This window comes from Micromesistius poutassou (genome assembly GCF_964030765.1).
Source record: "Micromesistius poutassou genome assembly, chromosome: 18".
Classification (NCBI taxonomy): Eukaryota; Metazoa; Chordata; class Actinopteri; order Gadiformes; family Gadidae; genus Micromesistius; species Micromesistius poutassou.
Window position 1 is genome coordinate 4076238 of NC_140288.1, and position 18101 is coordinate 4094338.

The 18101-nt window shown below is 46.3% G+C and overlaps 1 protein-coding gene across 1 annotated transcript in view; it reads left to right on the forward strand.

The window, feature by feature from the left end:
• Nucleotides 1-391: 391 nt before the first annotated feature.
• cacna1bb (calcium channel, voltage-dependent, N type, alpha 1B subunit, b) overlaps nucleotides 392-18101 on the forward strand; it is a gene marked incomplete at its 3' end in the record, with an annotated part of 103149 nt that continues 85439 nt past the window's right edge. Inside the window, exons 1-4 of the mRNA XM_084483260.1 lie at nucleotides 392-469; nucleotides 2351-2629; nucleotides 4742-4847; nucleotides 7613-7752. Of these exons, the coding sequence (XP_084339386.1) occupies nucleotides 423-469; nucleotides 2351-2629; nucleotides 4742-4847; nucleotides 7613-7752 (572 nt within the window). The 5' untranslated portion in view covers nucleotides 392-422. The remainder of the gene's footprint in view (nucleotides 470-2350; nucleotides 2630-4741; nucleotides 4848-7612; nucleotides 7753-18101) is intronic.

Genomic DNA, 18101 nt, shown 5'->3' on the forward strand with positions numbered 1-18101 from the left:
GTGAATATCTGAATATAAATAATCTATAAATAATTATTATGAAAGTTATCAGTATCACCACGGGATGTATAGGCATAGATACATGGTTAAGTTAAATAAGATGACCACTAACTTCATGTATAGCCAAATGGTTTCTCTTAAAATGTGTCCCAGCCCTAAGATCGTCGACAACCAACTACTGGAAGATGCTTACTGAGGGCGCGGGATGCGAAGACACGTGGTCTCCAAGTTCAACGCACGAGCGACTTGATCGTAAGAATCAAGCGGTGGTCGACGCGCTCGAGGAGGAGACGGAAGACTCGTGCTGTGATTCCGAGACGTCACGGAGAGCGGAGGACGCATGCGCAGAGCCACATCATTACAGTAGCGTAGTGCAGCTGGGCGAGACGTCCAGGCCGGTGCGAGGGCATGGCGTGCGTGTCATGGTCGAGAGACACGAGGCCCTCAACAGCACGCCGTGGTCCACCAAGTGAGTTCACTCCACTGCTTTTTGATTTGTCGTTGATATTTGGTCCAACGTTAGAGGCTTCTGCCTTCCCTGTACTGTAAAACCACACGGTTGTCATCAATAAATACCACAACGACGACAAATTCCACGAGAAATTCCAAACTCCACAGGAAACGTGAAAATGGCAAAATAAATGTAGGGTAAAAATGCGACACAAGTAGGCCTAGTCAGAATATGCCCCAGAACGTACATTTACTAAATACAAAGGCATGGCAAGGTAATTTATATAGCATTTTTCATACATGGGGCAGACTCAAAGTGCTTCACATATACATTGTCATAAAATAAAATCGAATAATAGATAAAAGTAAAAGAAAACATATGCAAAGTAAAAAAAGAAAAATGCATTGTCATGTATTAACATCTCCCTGGTATTAGATCGTGTATTAAGATTATTATATTCTTTTTTCTTATTATATTTTAATTATTAATTTATACATTATAAACAATAACGTAAGCCCCTGGGGCTGGTAAAACTACTCTTCCCATGGTGTTTTTATTGAACTACACAGATGTCGCCACCAGATGGATTCTTGTTCAGTCGGAGTGAAGGACTCCGTAGAATAGATCATCTATATTTCCTTGGCAACAAGCAGCCCGATCCGATCAAAATCCTATATCAAAAATATATTTCATGATCATCCAGACCCGTGGATAGGCCAATAGCATTCCTCCGAATTGCATACTTAACGATATTCAACACAGAATATCGTCCCTTAACATTCGATTATTTTCATATTCGCGAGGAATATAACAATGTTTTGGAGTTAATTGAATAGTATTTACTAATTTGATCAAGCATGATGATGCAGACTCCGCAGTCTCTTTCGTCATAGAATAGGCTACGTTGTGTGTTCCCTGGAGACAGATATATTGGCCCTGCCTCCTAATGGGAGATAACAATAATAGTGGGCCACATGCTATTAAAGCAACGTTTATAAAAGCTTAATGGTCATGGAACAAATTACCCGTGAGAAAGAGCTATATTATACATAGGCCTCTGCTCACAGCAGCTCCTGCCGTGGAAGTCTATTGTTTTTATTTGTAATTTGCAACCAGTTTCAAGTGTCATCGAGCATTTCGTGTCTTATAAAACACCAGTTTCTCGCACATTCACCGGAGAGTTGGCGAGTGTTTGTGCGCTCGCGTCACCGATTGGCCCATTCTGGTCACATGCGCTCATTCTAGTCTAGGAGGGTCGCGCACACACAGCCCCCATACTGAGGGCGACCGAGCAGAAACCAGAGGACCATGTCTCCTGCTCGATTGCTTTCGTAGAGATTTCGTTTCTCTTTTTTTTTTTGCTGTCAGCTGAGGGAGGAAGAAAAAAAAAAAAGACCCAGGGTGTTTTTTTTTTTTTTTTTTGTTCCATGATATCGAGAACCGGAGCGTTTCGTGAGACTTTCAACTGGTGTTTTTGCACGCTGGCATGGTTCTGTCGTTTTTAGACGGAAACGCTGGGTTTCCTTCAGCGCGACCACACTCCGACCGGACTTGAGATGGATCCGGCTGCAATCTGAAGTGAACCTTCAGTAGTCTCCTCCATCGACTCGAATCGCTCCCCTGAAGATTTTACGGTCAGGGGGGTGGGGGGCAAACTTAGGCTACTTTTCTTTGTTTCTTAATTATCTCGAGTCCATGGAAGATGGGTGAATGGGGAGGAACAACAGAAAAAGATTTCCGCTGAAGCATTTTTTGTTTGATTTCCTCAACCAGCCTGTTCCTCAAAAATCATCAATGCTCCGACTGTGGTTTGGACCGGCGTGCTGGTTGTGATGCTTCTCCCCTCCATTTGCATTGACACCCGTTTGGATTCTCCTTGTTGGACCTGTGCGTTCCCAGAATGGCTCGCTTCTCAGAAGATCTCCCCAGCCGCTATGGAGGAGGTGGTGGAGGCGGAGGCAGAGGTGGACCGGGCGCCGGGAGAGGGGGTGCCCGGGGTGGCGGTGCCCCAGGGGGCCAGAGGATGTACAAGCAGTCGATGGCTCAACGAGCCAGGACAATGGCCATATACAACCCCAACCCTGTCAAACAAAACTGCTTCACCGTCAACCGCTCCCTGTTCATCTTCCGCGAGGACAACCTCATTCGGAAGTATGCAAAACGAATCACCGAGTGGCCATATCCTTCATATCACCCTTAATTCGGTTCAAGAGTGAACCGAAGTGGTGTCAAACGTGTTTGCGTACTCTGTCGCTCCGAGCTCGGACAGAAGTGTTGATTGTGGCGTGTGTCAACATGAGCGTCCAAGCAGACCCAACACAGGGGTTTTACTGAGATGTGTAGGAGAGAGTACTCGTCCATATCCGTGGAGTTGAGTTGTAGTTTGATGGCTTGAACAACACCTCTCCAGACTCTCCAGAGAGAGAGTGCGGAGGAGGAAGGTTGAGTGGCCGCCTGTAGAGCACCTATGTCCGCTTCACTCTCAACGCACCTGTCACTTCTTATCCGGGCGTCGAGCAAAGTTGGCTCCTCTCGTATCGGCTTTAATAAATAACCTCGTTGTTTCTAACGTGTGTCGCGGCCGCGTTCACCTTAAAGCCCACCACCTCGGACCGGGCTTCGGCTGTGTGTCTTAAATAGTTGCATAGAAAGACTTCCGCACAACTTAGGCCTGATACAACACCGAAACTGTCTGCCCGAATAGTGAACGACGTGATGAATTGGCTAACGCGTTACCTAATTCAATATGTTGAGATAAATAAATGGTTACGTGACGAGTGCCCGTGATCAACTGAGCATAGATGGTCGAGTTACTAGTTAACAAGCGTTTAGTCGTGCTATCAGTTTTTAAAAAATAAAGAAAAAAAAAATTATATAAGCCTCCGTCGAGTTGGGACCGTTGCTCGGACGTCGCTTGAACGCCTCGTGCTGCTGCTCTCCGCGGTGCTGAACGCGCCCACGCGTCCCCCCACCGTCCGCGCGAGCCGAGGCTTTGGAGCAGAGAGGGCGCATGACAAACGAAAGCAGACAGCTGGATAGTGTGTGTGTGTGTGTGTGTGTGTGTGTGTGTGTGTGTGTGTGTGTGTGTGTGTGTGTGTGTGTGTGTGTGTGTGTGTGTGTGTGTGTGTGTGTGTGTGTGTGTGTGTGTGTGTGTGTGTGTGTGTTCACAAGAGCGTTCAGCCAAATGTAATCAAATAAAAAATAACTACCCGTGGCCTTCTTGCGTTGATCTGGTCTTCCTCCTCTGGAAGCTCACAATTAGAACAGCAACAGCTCTTATCAAATATACGGTCTACGTACTTGGGTTGTTTATTCAAACCAGAGATGGGCTTGTTGTATGACGCTGCTACAGAGTGCTGGTCTCACGGGCAAATTACGCTGTGTCTCCTCTTAACGGCCCTAGGTCTCCCTTAAGTCCCTTTTCACTTATACTTTGCAAACGTTTGTCTTGCATTACCAGTGGGAAATTAGCGTGGAAAAAATGGATTTCAGGATTTCTGAACGTTGGGAAAGAGATTAAGTGGGCCATCAGGTGTCCAATATTTGGATTACACGTAAATGTTTTAAGTGTGCCCTGGGGCAAGAGCCAATGTGTTTTGGCAAGTATGCAGAAATATATGTGTATATTATATATATGATCAGACCGATATAATGTCATAAATGTTTCTAAATAGGTGTATGATCACAAAAACTATTTTAGACAAAGGGGTGTTGCTTCAATTCTTGGAATTCCCAAACTTTGAAAATTGATTAGATATTTCCCATTTATCTTTTTAAAAGTGTATGCTATTTTCCAAGATAAGATAATATTCGATAGTTTCTACTCATTGAGAGCCTAGAAAACAGAGCAATTGAAATTAAGAAGCAACAGACACATCGACACATCGTCCAAAATGACCACAGCCCGATGTTATTCCCAGTGAGTCTGGTTCATCCAGACTAAAGGGCTCTTTATGGTCCCACGTTCACGCAACGCAAGGGGGTTACGGACCCCTTACGTCCTTGCGGACCCTCCTTGCGTACCACCACCGCGAGGGCCTGACGTGCACCTCCCCAAAAATCGCAACCTTCCGTCAAGGCGACGCAGCCGCAAGGGCTGGTGATTGGTCCGCTCACTAAAACCCGACGCAGGACCATAAACGTTCGTGACTGCGTCGGCGCGTCTGCGTGGTCCGTTGCGTTGCGTGAACGTGGGACCATAAAGAGCCCGTAACACTTAACACGCATTGGCCGATGGCTGCTGATGGAATTGAGAAGAGCATTGTGTTTCCCTTAACCGCACCCTCCCACTCCCTTCGAGTACATGATCCTGGCCACCATCATCGCCAACTGCATCGTGCTCGCCCTGGAGCAACACCTGCCCGTCAACGACAAGACGCCCATGTCCGAGCGGCTGGTGAGTGTCCGTCTTGTTCCGTCGATCCCGTAGTAGTGACGTCACAAGTGGGAGTGTCACGTTGTAGTGGATGAATCTATCTATCTCTCTATCTCTCTATCTCTTATCAGTCAGACTGCAGAGTGAACAGTATACACCTGTAGATGCTGATCTATCTGTCGTACATCTGGAGGGACGGGACGCTCCCATTTGTGATGTCACAATTGGGTGGGTTTTGTTGTGGAGTGTTATTGGTCTTAAGCATCACACCTGGTGGTATTGGTATCAATAGGGTGCCTTTTTAAAAGTGCAACAAATGTGTTGATTTTGAAATAGCTAGTAATGGCCTTGAAAGATCCATTTCTTATGCAAAGTCTTTTTGGCTAAAACATCTGCTATATTAATTCAAAAGATGAAAGTTCTTTGCTGCACGCCAAACCAAACAGTCACACTTGTTTGCAAACAGTATTTCATTAATACACAGGATCAGATGTTATAATCCCTTGTGCCAAAATCCAAGGAAAACACATATTCAGAAGCCCCTGCCCAAACCAACCTTATAAGCACGCTGGCCACTAAGCTACCAACCAAAAACACGAGACAAATGGCCCAACTAACAGCAGTAAATACAGCAGTATGCAGTAACACAGTTGCGTTCCACTGAGAACATCTCCTCCTCGTTTCTGCCAAGGCCCTGTGATCTCCATCCTTTCTCGAGGCAAACTCAGCGGATCTTCTTTTTCCACCCAAGGATAGAAAACAGAGTGTGCTACTTATCTGGCATCAGAGAGAAGTGATTCATTACAACACGACTCCACTCTACTCTCTCTCTCTCTCTCCTTCTCTCGTCTCCTCATCTCGCAGATTAACACGACGAGTGGTCTTTTAATTAGAGAGCCGCATCCTGCTATTATTTATGATCCTGCGTAAACAACGCCGCCGCCGTCAAGTTTCTTAAGTACGCGCCCGGGCTCAGCCTCCTTAAAGGATCTCCTCAGATCCATGGCGGGTCTTTAGCGCCCGCGCCTTAACGCCGCTCGGTTAGACGGAGCATGTGTATTTCTCCCGACCATTTTAGATGCATGCATAATAGATGCTAAAACACTTTCACTGCCGCCTAGAACAGCATTTGTCTATTAGACACTCCTTCCAGCTCAATTATTACGCAACACCTCTGATTGTTTTTGTCTAGGAACCCTAGCGCACATATACATATATATCGTGTGCTCGGCTGCTGAATGCCTGGTTATTATTCTCCATACGTCCGTGTGCTTCCAACACCCTCAGAGGCTGACGCGAGGCCAAACTGTACTTCAATGTCAGAATGCTGCCAATGAGGGGCTCTCTACACCACTGCTGGCGTTGATGCCTCCGTGGCCACGATTCTGAGCGTAGTCTGCCAGAAGTTCAGCTCATTCAGCAGCATCTTGTGCTTTTTTATTACTTGAGGATCTTGTGTCGCACAAGAGCACAATGTGCCAATCACACATGTCGCTTTTGGAGAGGTAACGCGTAAAATATAGCAAAGTAACAGACGAGAGCTCGGTGCTGTGAATCCTTAAACATGTATTTGACTTTGCAAAGTGAAGAAAAGCCGTTGCTGATGGTGTTGGAGTGTCAAACAAAGCTATAATCTGTTTGAACACAGTGGAGAATCCAGGCCGTCTGTTGCACCCAGAGTAGTGTCGATGCGAGGCTGGGCTTCGACGCTCAACTCCGTAGGAAGACATCGGCAATGCCAACACTGAAAGCTTATCATGGTTCGCTATTGGCTGTGTGGGCTATGGCGGGGACGTACACAGTCACAACCCACCTCCGCAAAGATTAGACGCAGAGGCATCATCTGGGCCCTATCATTTGTGATGGGGGCATTGAGCAGCATGAAGCCAAGCATTACCTGGTCTTCAAGCTGCTGAAGGCACCCATTAGATGTCCATCATTGCTCTAAAGCCTCCCTGGATTATGTAGGATCAACTTCCATCTAAACGTGTCTGGGCCAGGTGGTTGTTGGTGGTAGAGATTGACTTTGGTGGGGCTGGTGACGAGGCTGTCGGCTGTAGGGGTTCTCGGGCCTGTCATCACACTGGGTTATGGGGGCGTGGGGGGGGAAATAATGTATTTGTAGTAGTAGCACACACATGCATGCACGCACTTACATACGCATGCACACACCGCACACACACACACACACACCGCACACACACACACCACCTTCTCGACCTATAGAGGGGGTTGAATTGAGAGCTTAAGACAGGGAGAGGGTGAGTGAGTGCGAGAGAGAGAGGGAGAGATAGAGAATGTACTGTATGTATCCCATACGGCAAATTCAGGGCATTTTAGAAGACGTCATCATATAGAAGAATTTGATATGATGTATACTATATATATATTTTTGCCCTCAAGCACACCGAAGCCCCCATCAAGTCATTAGTCCTGGTCATCTTGCTCAGGAATTAAATAGGAGACCTCTTTCTCTCTCTGGCTTATTCTCTTTCTCTCTGAGTGTTCACTTCATTAACCATGCTCTAATATTTAACAAAAAGACCTCCCGCCTTCTCCTCCCCCTCTCTCCTCACTCTCCGCTCCCTCCCTCCACCCATCTCTCCTCCACTCTCTCTCTTTCTTCTCCTCCCTCTCCACGTATCTCTCTCTCTTTGCTCTCTCTCTCCTCTCACTCCTCCCCCACTCTCGCTCTTCCACGTCCTCCCTCTCTCTCTCCCCCCCCCCCCCCCCCCCCCCCCCCACACTCCTTGTCCATCACCCCCCACCCCTTTCCCCCCATGCAGGACCACACAGAGCCCTACTTTATAGGAATATTCTGCTTTGAGGCGGGCATCAAGATCATTGCCCTGGGCTTCGCCTTCCACAAGGGCTCGTACCTGAGGAACGGCTGGAACGTCATGGACTTTGTGGTCGTCCTCACCGGGTAAGTCCTCTGTCCCGTCCTCCCTCCATCACTCCCTGCCTCACCCGATGGCCGCCGGCCGTGTCAGCTTGAGATGGACGGTATGTGAGAGCGAGAGAGAATGAGAGAGAGAGAGAGAGTGAGAGAGAGTGAGAGAAGGGCAGAGAGAGGGTGTGAGAGAGAGAGAGAGAGGCGGGAGTGAAAATGGGCAAGAGAGAGAGAGAGAGAGACGGGAGTGAAAATGGGCTAGAGAGGGGGCGGGAGGTCAAGGGGGGGAGTGGGACTAAGATGCTTTAGGTGGGCTAAGAGAGAGAGCGAGATGGCAAGAGTGAGAGAGTGTTTGTGTGTGTGTGAGAGAGATAAAAGCATGCTTTCTTTTGTGTGTGCTCTATGCCTTGAGAGTCTATACTGAGCTCTGTGCAGCATCACTCCAATTGCTTCCCAGGCATGTGAAAGTTGTTGTGAGAAAACAGACCTACATAACCGTTTTATTCAGGGAATTTAATAATAATGGAAGAGCTATGAGAGGGCGGGATAAGTGCATTGTTGGGTTTGCGGCTGAAATGCTTTTTATTGTTTCTGTTCTCATGTCGTTTACTACATGATCACTAAACATGATGATTAAACATTCATGGTGATTTCATATACTACATAATACGACATGATAATTAAAGATTCATGATTACTTCCTACACTACCCTAGCCTGACATCGCAAGATCAATTCGTAAATGTGTCTCGGTAATTCTCTGTTAATTTCCAAGGAACGTTATAGATGGGCGCAGATTACAATTCTATTTTTAATTAATGAATTTCATAACTCCTCATAATCTCACATTTCTTATACATTTCACTCAATGCAACTGATTGGATTATCCCTGAATCGAACCTCGCCTTAAATCATCTGCAAAATGTTTGCTGTGTTTCAACGATAACGTTGGCGGTTTCCAAACGGTTTCCAACCGTTTGGTTTTCTTCTGAAGTGATGTAGTGGTTTGACCTTTGACCTTGAACAAGGTGTTGATGGTGTGTGTCAAACTGAGGCCTTGCAGGGACACTGCACGGCCTTTGAGGATCGAATGAAGGACAGTGTTTCTCTGTGTCCACAAAGCCTGTAGACCCGTTGAAATGGTACCGACACAAACCTAACTCAAAATATGAAAGCAGCACAGCACGGTAACCCTCCATCTCTCTCTGTTCTTTGTCAATGTATTGAGTTAACGGCATTGATTATGTGTCAGGGAAATGGCATGGGGTAATAGAGTACTGTTATATGCACACACACACACACCAATCATCTGAACATTCAACCAACAAACCAACCAAACAAAGCCAACATGCAAACAGCCGAAACATCCGTCTGAGCAAGACGATTATTTCACGTATAAATCTTTCATAAAGCACCGCTAGTCCTGGTGATGACGGCATCGATGGTTTCAGATCTGTTCCTATCACGGCTCCCTGTCACCCAACATCACCCACACTGGTCCATTACCCTCAGAGCCACCTCCGCTATCACCATCATCATCATCATCATCACCACACTCATCACAAGCCTTCACCCCTTCAACACCCTCATCACCACGCCCATCATTACCACCCTCCTCATCATTACCACCCTCCTCATCATCACCACCACCACCACGATCATCACCCTTCAACACCACCCTGATCCTCATTCCTCAACCACTTCCATCATTGGTCCTCGCCCCACCAACCACCAGCATCAACCTCATCACCACCATTATCCTAAACACAGAGTAAACACAGAGTAAACACAACCCTAACACAACCCTAACACAGCCTAAACACTACCTAAATGTGGCCTAAACGTGGCCTAAACGTAGCCTAAACACTGCCCTAAACGTGGCCTAAACACAGCCTAAACACAACCCTAACACGGCCTAAACGTGGCCTAAACACAGCCTAAAAACCGCCTAAACAGAGCCTAATCACAGCAGTACCCCCACTGCCCCAACACAGCTCGTTAGTGCAAGGGCTCTCGCTCTGATTCATGATGTAATTAATTGCAATTTGAGCAAATCAATACGCAAATAAATCAGGACGAAGGGATGAATGCTGAAATGAATGAGGATGGGAGGGAGTGAGGAATAGGAACATATGTCTCTATGCATTATGTACAAACACATCCAGGATAGCGTGACCATACAGGGCCTAGTCTGGGCCTGTTTCTGCTGGCCTGTGTCTGTCTCAGGAATGTCCATGTTTCAAGATGTTTCAATTAAATAAATATATTTTTTAAATGGCAAAGATTCTAGCTTGCTCATGAATAATAATTTCGAGGCAGTTGGTAATTAGTCTCCTTCTATCTGATAGGCTGTGATGCGACCTGGCTTTGCAGGGGTCTGGGTGACAAATGTACTTATTGTAAGTCGCGTTGGATAAAAGCGTCTGCTAAATGCCTTAAATGTAAATGGCTCTATATAACGACTTTATAGCATAAGCAAGAATGACCGATCATAAACAATGGGCATCATATTCAACCATTGGGCTAGGGCTAAGTACTGCCCGATATTTTACTAAAGTGCTTCATTTAAATGATAAGAATAGGCACATTTAAAATTTGTCCCATTTATTAAATTTCAGAAAGAATAACATCAGATATTATGTTTATGTGGATGGCCAAACTACATATCTCTGATCACCTTAAAACTAAAATTCTGATCACCTGAATCTAGCAACAACCTAGCACAATATGTGACAGATCTCTAAGTAATTTAGACATCACTGGATAACCACTCTGCAGATCAATCGTGTGTGAGTGTGTGTGTGTGCGTGTGTTTAAATATTGAACCCTTGTTATCAATATTTAAGTTCCTCATTGATTTAAGCCGTCACCAATGTAATTAAGGCAAATGATTGAAACATGTAATTTTGAATACCTTTTCGGACTGGGGGAAATGAATCGCCCAATGACTTTGTTCATATTGAGCTATTAAATCATGTAGCATTACAGCAGCCAGTGGCGTCATTACTCTACCTAAGAATCAATATTAGCACTACTAGCTAGCTTGCGTTGGGAGCGTACCCATGTTCCCCGGGTCCCCGGTCACGACAAACTCGCACACTGACTCCTAACCCTAACCCTAACCATAACCATAACCGTTACCCTAACCCTTACCCTAACCGTAACCCTAATATTCATGATTCTTCTGGATTCCGCCTACGAAAAACACATTCGCTCCCCGGTCACATACAAAGCGGGGAACATAGGACCTGGGGTGGGTATGCACAAAGTGCTTACCCACATAAGGGAACATAGGACCCGGTGGGGATTGTACAAAGTGTGTTTTAGCATTTATTTTTTAATTCACTATTATTTTGCTAGCAATATTCTGTGCCATTAATGAATGAATGAACTCCATTTCAATTGAAAAATGATTGGTGTCTATCATAGATAGCTAGGGTAGGCAATTCATTTTAAGAAGCATTTCATATCATTTTTGTTGAAATAGGTTTTACATACGAATCAATAAATGAAGTGCTAAGAAACTGAGAAAGAATCTGTTATCGGTGGCTGTCGCAGGCCGGTAATGAACCCATCCTTTTATTCGGCCCAAATGAGATGATTGGATGTCCTAATGGTCTGTCTACCTCCCCGCCTACCTGGGTGTACTCTCCCCGTGAACTCATTGAGCATGACCGGAGTCTTCCGTAAGGCTAGGCAGACGTATTGCAGACCTATTGCACATGATAATAAATCAAGAAAAAATACAACGCATAAAATCGACAAAATCACAAATTGTATGTACCAGAGAAAAAGTAAGAACAATACTGATAATAAATAAACAAAATAAGAAATAATAATATAAATAATAATAAAATACAAGTTATGACACAAATTACAGAAACTGTTAGTCTGTCAATTAGACTGTCCCGCTATATTTCAGTGTCTCTGGCAGGTTCCAAATTCCAAATGAAAGTAATGGAAGTAGTAGAGATTTTATAGTGGCTGCCAGACCCTATAAAACCTCTGGGTGGATCCCCTTGTTGTGTATTTGAGCTTCTCAAGCTTTAAATGTGCCATCACATCCCCAACCCAACGCCTGTGGGCAGGGGGTGAGGCTCTATTACACATGATAGCGAGCTACTCTTGTGTTTTGGGAGAGTGGCTTTTGGAGGGAGGCCTGAAAGGAGGAGTGGGATCTTTTTCAGTTGGATGCTCTCGAAATCTAGATTACTTACTGGCTCGTTTCGCAGTATTACCGACCCTAGCTAAAGTTAAACCACACAAACTACATTTTACTTGGGATACCACTGTTATTATTCTTAAGATTCCCTTTCTTTTTAAATTACATTTGTAATGCTTTGTTCATTTACTCTGGCTCCTCAGGAGTCTACTCTGTCATGTGGTGGATAAGGATCCTTGGTCGACTACTGTAACTGTAGCTTTAGTAAAGAAGTATACTATTCTGTCTTAAGTGAGATTTCAAAAATCAAAACCCCATTCATAACTAACTGAATAATTACTGGATGAATGATGAAGAGATAAAATAAGACAATACATATTGATCTCTGATGAGTAGAATAGAGTAAAAATTGTTAATTGAACTACATCAAATAATGACCAATTTATTAATAATAATTATTAATCAAGCATGAATAATTAAGACACAGTTCATCAACCTTGCCCCGTCCGTCTGTCCATTTCTTCCTCCATGTCCATCCCTCTCCTGTGTGTGTGTGTGTGTGTGTGTGTGTGTGTGTGTGTGTGTGTGTGTGTGTGTGTGTGTGTGTGTGTGTGTGTGTGTGTGTGTGTGTGTGTGTGTGTGTGTGTGTGTGTACTTCAAAGTTTCCCTATTTCCTTTCATCTGTCTTTGGTAGCAAAATGGCCGACACAATAGGGGGGGCTTCAAAGTATTTGTAGAGTGAGACGGGGTGTGGGGAGAGGGGGGGTGAGGGGAGAGCGTGAGGGGAGGGGGGACGGCGGGGTCTCTTTAACCCCTCCATGCCCCTGCTGGGTGAATAAAACGCTCCCTTTCAACGGCTGCCAAGAAGCTGCCGTCTGATCGCTACACCCAGGCCCTCTTCAACAGCTACAGGTGTACATGGAGATGACCTGTGTGTGTGTGTGTGTGTGTGTGTGTGTGTGTGTGTGTGTGTGTGTGTGTGTGTGTGTGTGTGTGTGTGTGTGTGTGTGTGTGTGTGTGTGTGTGTGTGTGTGTGTGTGTGTGTGTGCGCACATCCGACCATGTGTGTGTTCGTGCACCTTCCCTCTGGGAAGCAATAGCAACGTTACCGCGGTGACGTCTTCATTTCCCACTTTCGAAGTGTTGTATTTCCTCGCTGATTGGTATGAGACCTATTCATACCCTTCACCTACCGTCTCGGTGACGCACAGTTTGGGCTTGTTTTTCAGTTGGACTGGTGTGACTCGTCCGTTTGGCCGATGTGACGTCCGTCCAGTGTTGAATATCTTTCTCTCTCTTATCGCACTGGGAGCCCGGGGGAACAAATGTGGAGGTGGTGGAGGAGGTGGTGAGGTGGAGGTGGTGGAGGAGGGATGGTGGGATGGTGAGTGCCCCGGTGGAACAAATGTGGAGGTGGTGGTGGAGGGGATGATGGTGGGGGTGGGGGGGGGATGGAGGTGGTAGAGGAAGGGATGTGACGGGAGGTTGGAAGGTGAGGTACCAGGACATGCTGTGTTTGCTCAACCTACTGTCAGTCCAGCCGGTTCTGGATGGGTGCTTTGTGGAGAGGAGAGGGGGAGATGGATGGAGAGGGAGAGGGGGAGGGGAGAGGGGGAGATGGATGGAGAGGGAGAGGGAGAGCTGGTGATGTGGAACGGTGCGCTGGTCTGATAGCGGCTGCTACATCTTCAAACACAAAGGAGCGGAGGAAAGGTGTGTCTGTGTCTGGGGGGTTGAGGAGAGCCGGGGGGGGGGGGGGTCCATTACACTTGAGCCGGAATATTCTGGGTTCCAGCCTCAATGCCTGTACCTAACACGCGGCGACACCTACAATTCAATGACATGTATCCAAGTCAAAACGACCACGCAAGCTGCATGAGACAACAGTGTCCACTAAACGACTAAACAGTGAACGATAAGTCATTCAATGTAATGTAACGTTAATCCTCCCTGGCGTGAGAGTATGACCGTGCTCCAAAACATGATCCAAACTTTTTTATTATTATTAATAAACCTTTATTTAACCAGGCAGATCATTAAGAACAAGTTCTTATTTACAGTGATGGCCTGACAAAAATCACAAGCTTCTTGTGGGGGGGGGGGGGGGGGGGGGGGGCGGGGGAAGGGAAAGGGGCAGTGACAAAGGAAGGGTTAGGGTTAAGGGACTACAACCGGTGAGAGCGCAGGTGGCCTATGGGATCCAGACAGCCTGCGTTCACCAGGCTGGTAGTGAGTGAAGACTGTTGCGGTGGTTCTGAGGCGCGATGCTAGCAGAGAACTGCTGCATAAGCGTCTGAGATAAATCCCTACCAAGCTAATCACGGGCGTAGCGGCGGCGTGCTGATGATGCACACGCCCGAGGTCCCGGGTAATAAGGTAGCGCTGCCCCGAGACGCGAGGTTACATTCCCTGGTTGGGGGCGGTGTATCCTCGTTTTTTCCTTCTTCTCTGCTTGACGAGGTTGATGCAACGTTTATGCTAGCGGGGGGTTGTTATTCATGTTGAGATTGGTATTTACACGCTTAAATGTTAAACACTTAGATGGATGAATGGAGGGTCGGAAGGATAGATAGATGAATGCAATGATATATATATACAAGGATAAATAGAGATAGATGGAACTATAAATAAACTGATAGATGGAGGCATGATAGTGTGGACCACTATCATGGTCAACACACACACACACACACACACACACACACACACACACACACACACACACACACACACACACACACACACACACACACACACACACACACACACCACTTATTTTGAACGATCCAGTACCCCTCTTGTTATTAGTTACAGAGCTGGACAAACAGAGCTGCAATTCCCACTAAATCACTCCTACATGTTCAAGCTTCTCCCCAAACAACACCTAATAACAGATTTAACTGTCTTCTACAGACAGTGGAAATGATAAATCTGATATTTTATCTCTGTTATGCACTTCTGGGACTCAGTGTTGAGGAATCATTCATCATAATTTCTTGGTCGGAAACTACTTTATATTTTATATTTTCTCAGTGGTGATAACTTGTTTTTTATACGTTAGTATGTCTTCTTACTTGACATTCGTAGTCTGTGACATTTTTTCCTGTTACTACTACTTTTCCTGTTAAGACCATAATTTAGTTTTAACAGGTTTAACAGGATGGCCAGTCTCCACCAACCAGTTTGTGAATGTTCTGCTCTGCTTCAAACTCAAGTTGCGTTCTTTTGTGTGATGGACGTTTCTTCTTTGATGCACTTCTACGTCACGAAGAAGGTACACCAACGCGCTAATATATAACATACCTTATGTTTTGGTACATTTTCAAATAGCTTGTAATGGCTATTCAACAACACACCTTGTTGTTTAAAAAATCCTTGAACAGTTAGTATAGTCACATGTATGCGTAGTGTCTTTGTCCAATACTCGAGTCGTACAACGTGTGTGTGTGTGTGTGTGTGTGTGTGTGTGTGTGTGTGTGTGTGTGTGTGTGTGTGTGTGTGTGTGTGTGTGTGTGTGTGTGTGTGTGTGTGTGTGTGTGTGTGTGTGTGTGTGTGTGTGAGAGTGAGAGAGTGAATGAATGAATGAACCATGGTGAGCACGTACAACGTGTTATGAAACTAGCTTGTGTTAACACTGACAGGCACATGAAGGACCGGAGAAGACATCCGTCAGGCACACCAGACAGACCTCCACTGCTGCATTTGTTCAGAGACGCATGCACTCACGCTTAGAGACATGCAGACACACACACGCACGTGCACGCGCGCACACCTACACGCAGGCCCGCTCACACACACGCAGACAGACAGACGGCAGCATACACACTCACACACAGACAGCCGAAGAGATCCACAAACAAACACACACACACACACGTGCTCACACAAAAACTTAGATGCCCACACAGACCGACACAACACAAACACACTCACCGTCAGCTAAACAAAGACATAAACACACACACACAAACACACTTGGCACACACAATTTTTAAAAGAATACTGCCGGAGAAACACACATAAACACACATAGACACGTTCATACACACACACACACACACACACACACACACACACACACACACACACACACACACACACACACACACACACACACACACACACACGGACGCACACGGACGCATTAATTGACACACACACACACACACACACACACACACACACACACACACGGACGCACACGGACGCATTAATTGACACACACACACACACACACACACACACACACACACACACACACACACACACACACACACACACACACACACACACACACACACACACACACACACACATCCTCACGCTGGGGCCCACGTGCCGTCGTGTCTCTGCGGTCCGGGCTGCCAGGGTTCCAGCCATGCGTTGAGCAAAGTGTTGCTCGAGTGTCTCTTTCTGCAGGCAGAGGAAGTAGACGGCACCAGCTGAACGTCGGACTAGCAGGTTCCCTTCACACATGACTCAGCACACAGCTAATTACCCGCATCATTGTTGTCCTGTGATCAACAAGTCGTCCAGACGAAAAACACAGAACACACGAGGAGGGCGTGCGAGGGGACGGTGCGTCCTGTTTAATCAACGTGACGAGTTCTTCGGCAGAACGGAACCAGTCAAGGTGAACGAGAACTTTTACACCCTCGGCTATTTTATGCATCACTGCGAGACATCCTCACAGTCTAAAGGTTTTACGACTGAAGATAAAATGGATAGAGATGTGAAAGAACAATTAAATTTGGAGTGACATTTCCAAAAACCGACCTGACCCTTGAGCGGCAGTAGTTCTGAGGGTAACTTCAAGGTGTGTCGGTTCAATCCCGCGGCCGGTCACAGTGCTCAAAGGCCGCCTTGATGTGGTATAGCTTGAAGAATGATTTCTTATTGCGGTCCCTCTCCCAGCGGGACCATTAAGCAGTGATGAGGACTTGAGATATTTTCATTCAGAGAGAGAGTACAAAAATGAACAATACAATTTATTCATAACAACATTTGGCCATTAGACACCCACACAATTTTCTTCAAGGGATCCATGAAAGTCTGCTGGGAGATGAGATTCCCACTGATTGAGACTAGACGCTGGTGGTGGTGGTGTTGGCGGTGGGGACTATGGACGGAGTTTCTTGGCTGTGGAGGACGGCATCTTTCTCCACAGACAGATGGAGCCTAGTCCCGGGGGGGAAGGGGATGGAGGAGGGCTCCAATGAAAACCACAGACACAAGCATGAATGAGCGATGTAGATAGACACAATCGTAAGAGGTCCTGATTGGTTCAGAAATGATGAGGAGGAGGAGCCTGCAATGACAGCGTCGAAATGAAGTACCCAGACCTCGATGAGAAGAGAAATGGAAGTGGTCTTCCCGGTTTAACTTCTGCTTTAGCTACATTAACTTTAAGACAAAACATTTGAAAATGTTGTAGACGTTATCAAGTGCATTCCGTTCCAATATATTAACCTTCTTCAAACCGGGGTTATGAGATGTGGCGTGTAGCACTCAAAACTAGCATTAAATAAAGTTAAATGACAAGGGCCCACCAGGCAGTTGGAGAGAAGGACTGTGATTGAGCGGGACACTGGGCTGAGCTGACCTCACAAGCACACCACAACAAACACTGGAGGGAGAAGGGGGTGGTGCTGAAAGCAGCCAGTGGGAGGTCAGGGGTCAGCCAGCCAGTCGCATAACAGACTCAATGCCACCACAGACTCTTCTGGAATGTTCTAGCTCTGATATAACTTCCATGACCGGAGCACTCCATGGACCAGCATGGACAATTACGGACGTTGGATTACTTTACAGTTCAGTCTTGAGTCAACAAACAGATGCTTTGAGGTGTGGTTGCGTTCGCATCTCAAGCGAACCGCACCAGGGTTTGTTTGGAAGCGAACCGAGACCTCCTCTCCGGTGAGGTCTCGGACCGGCTGTTTGGTCCGCACCAGAGTTCGATGGTTTGTATTCACACCAGCCCAAATGGTCCGCACCAGCGATTAAATTTTGTTTGGTTCAAACCAAACAAAACCGGGGTGAATACGCCCTTAGAGCATCTTGCTCAAGGATGCCTTCAGGTTAGGTTGCGGACATGGGGAAATCAAACCCAGCACCATTTGTTCCGGGAGCCAACACCCCTAACCACTACTATACCACCCCATGAGGCTTCACGCGATCTATTTATAGAGATGTTACCAAGTGCTGCAAGACATTTGACAATA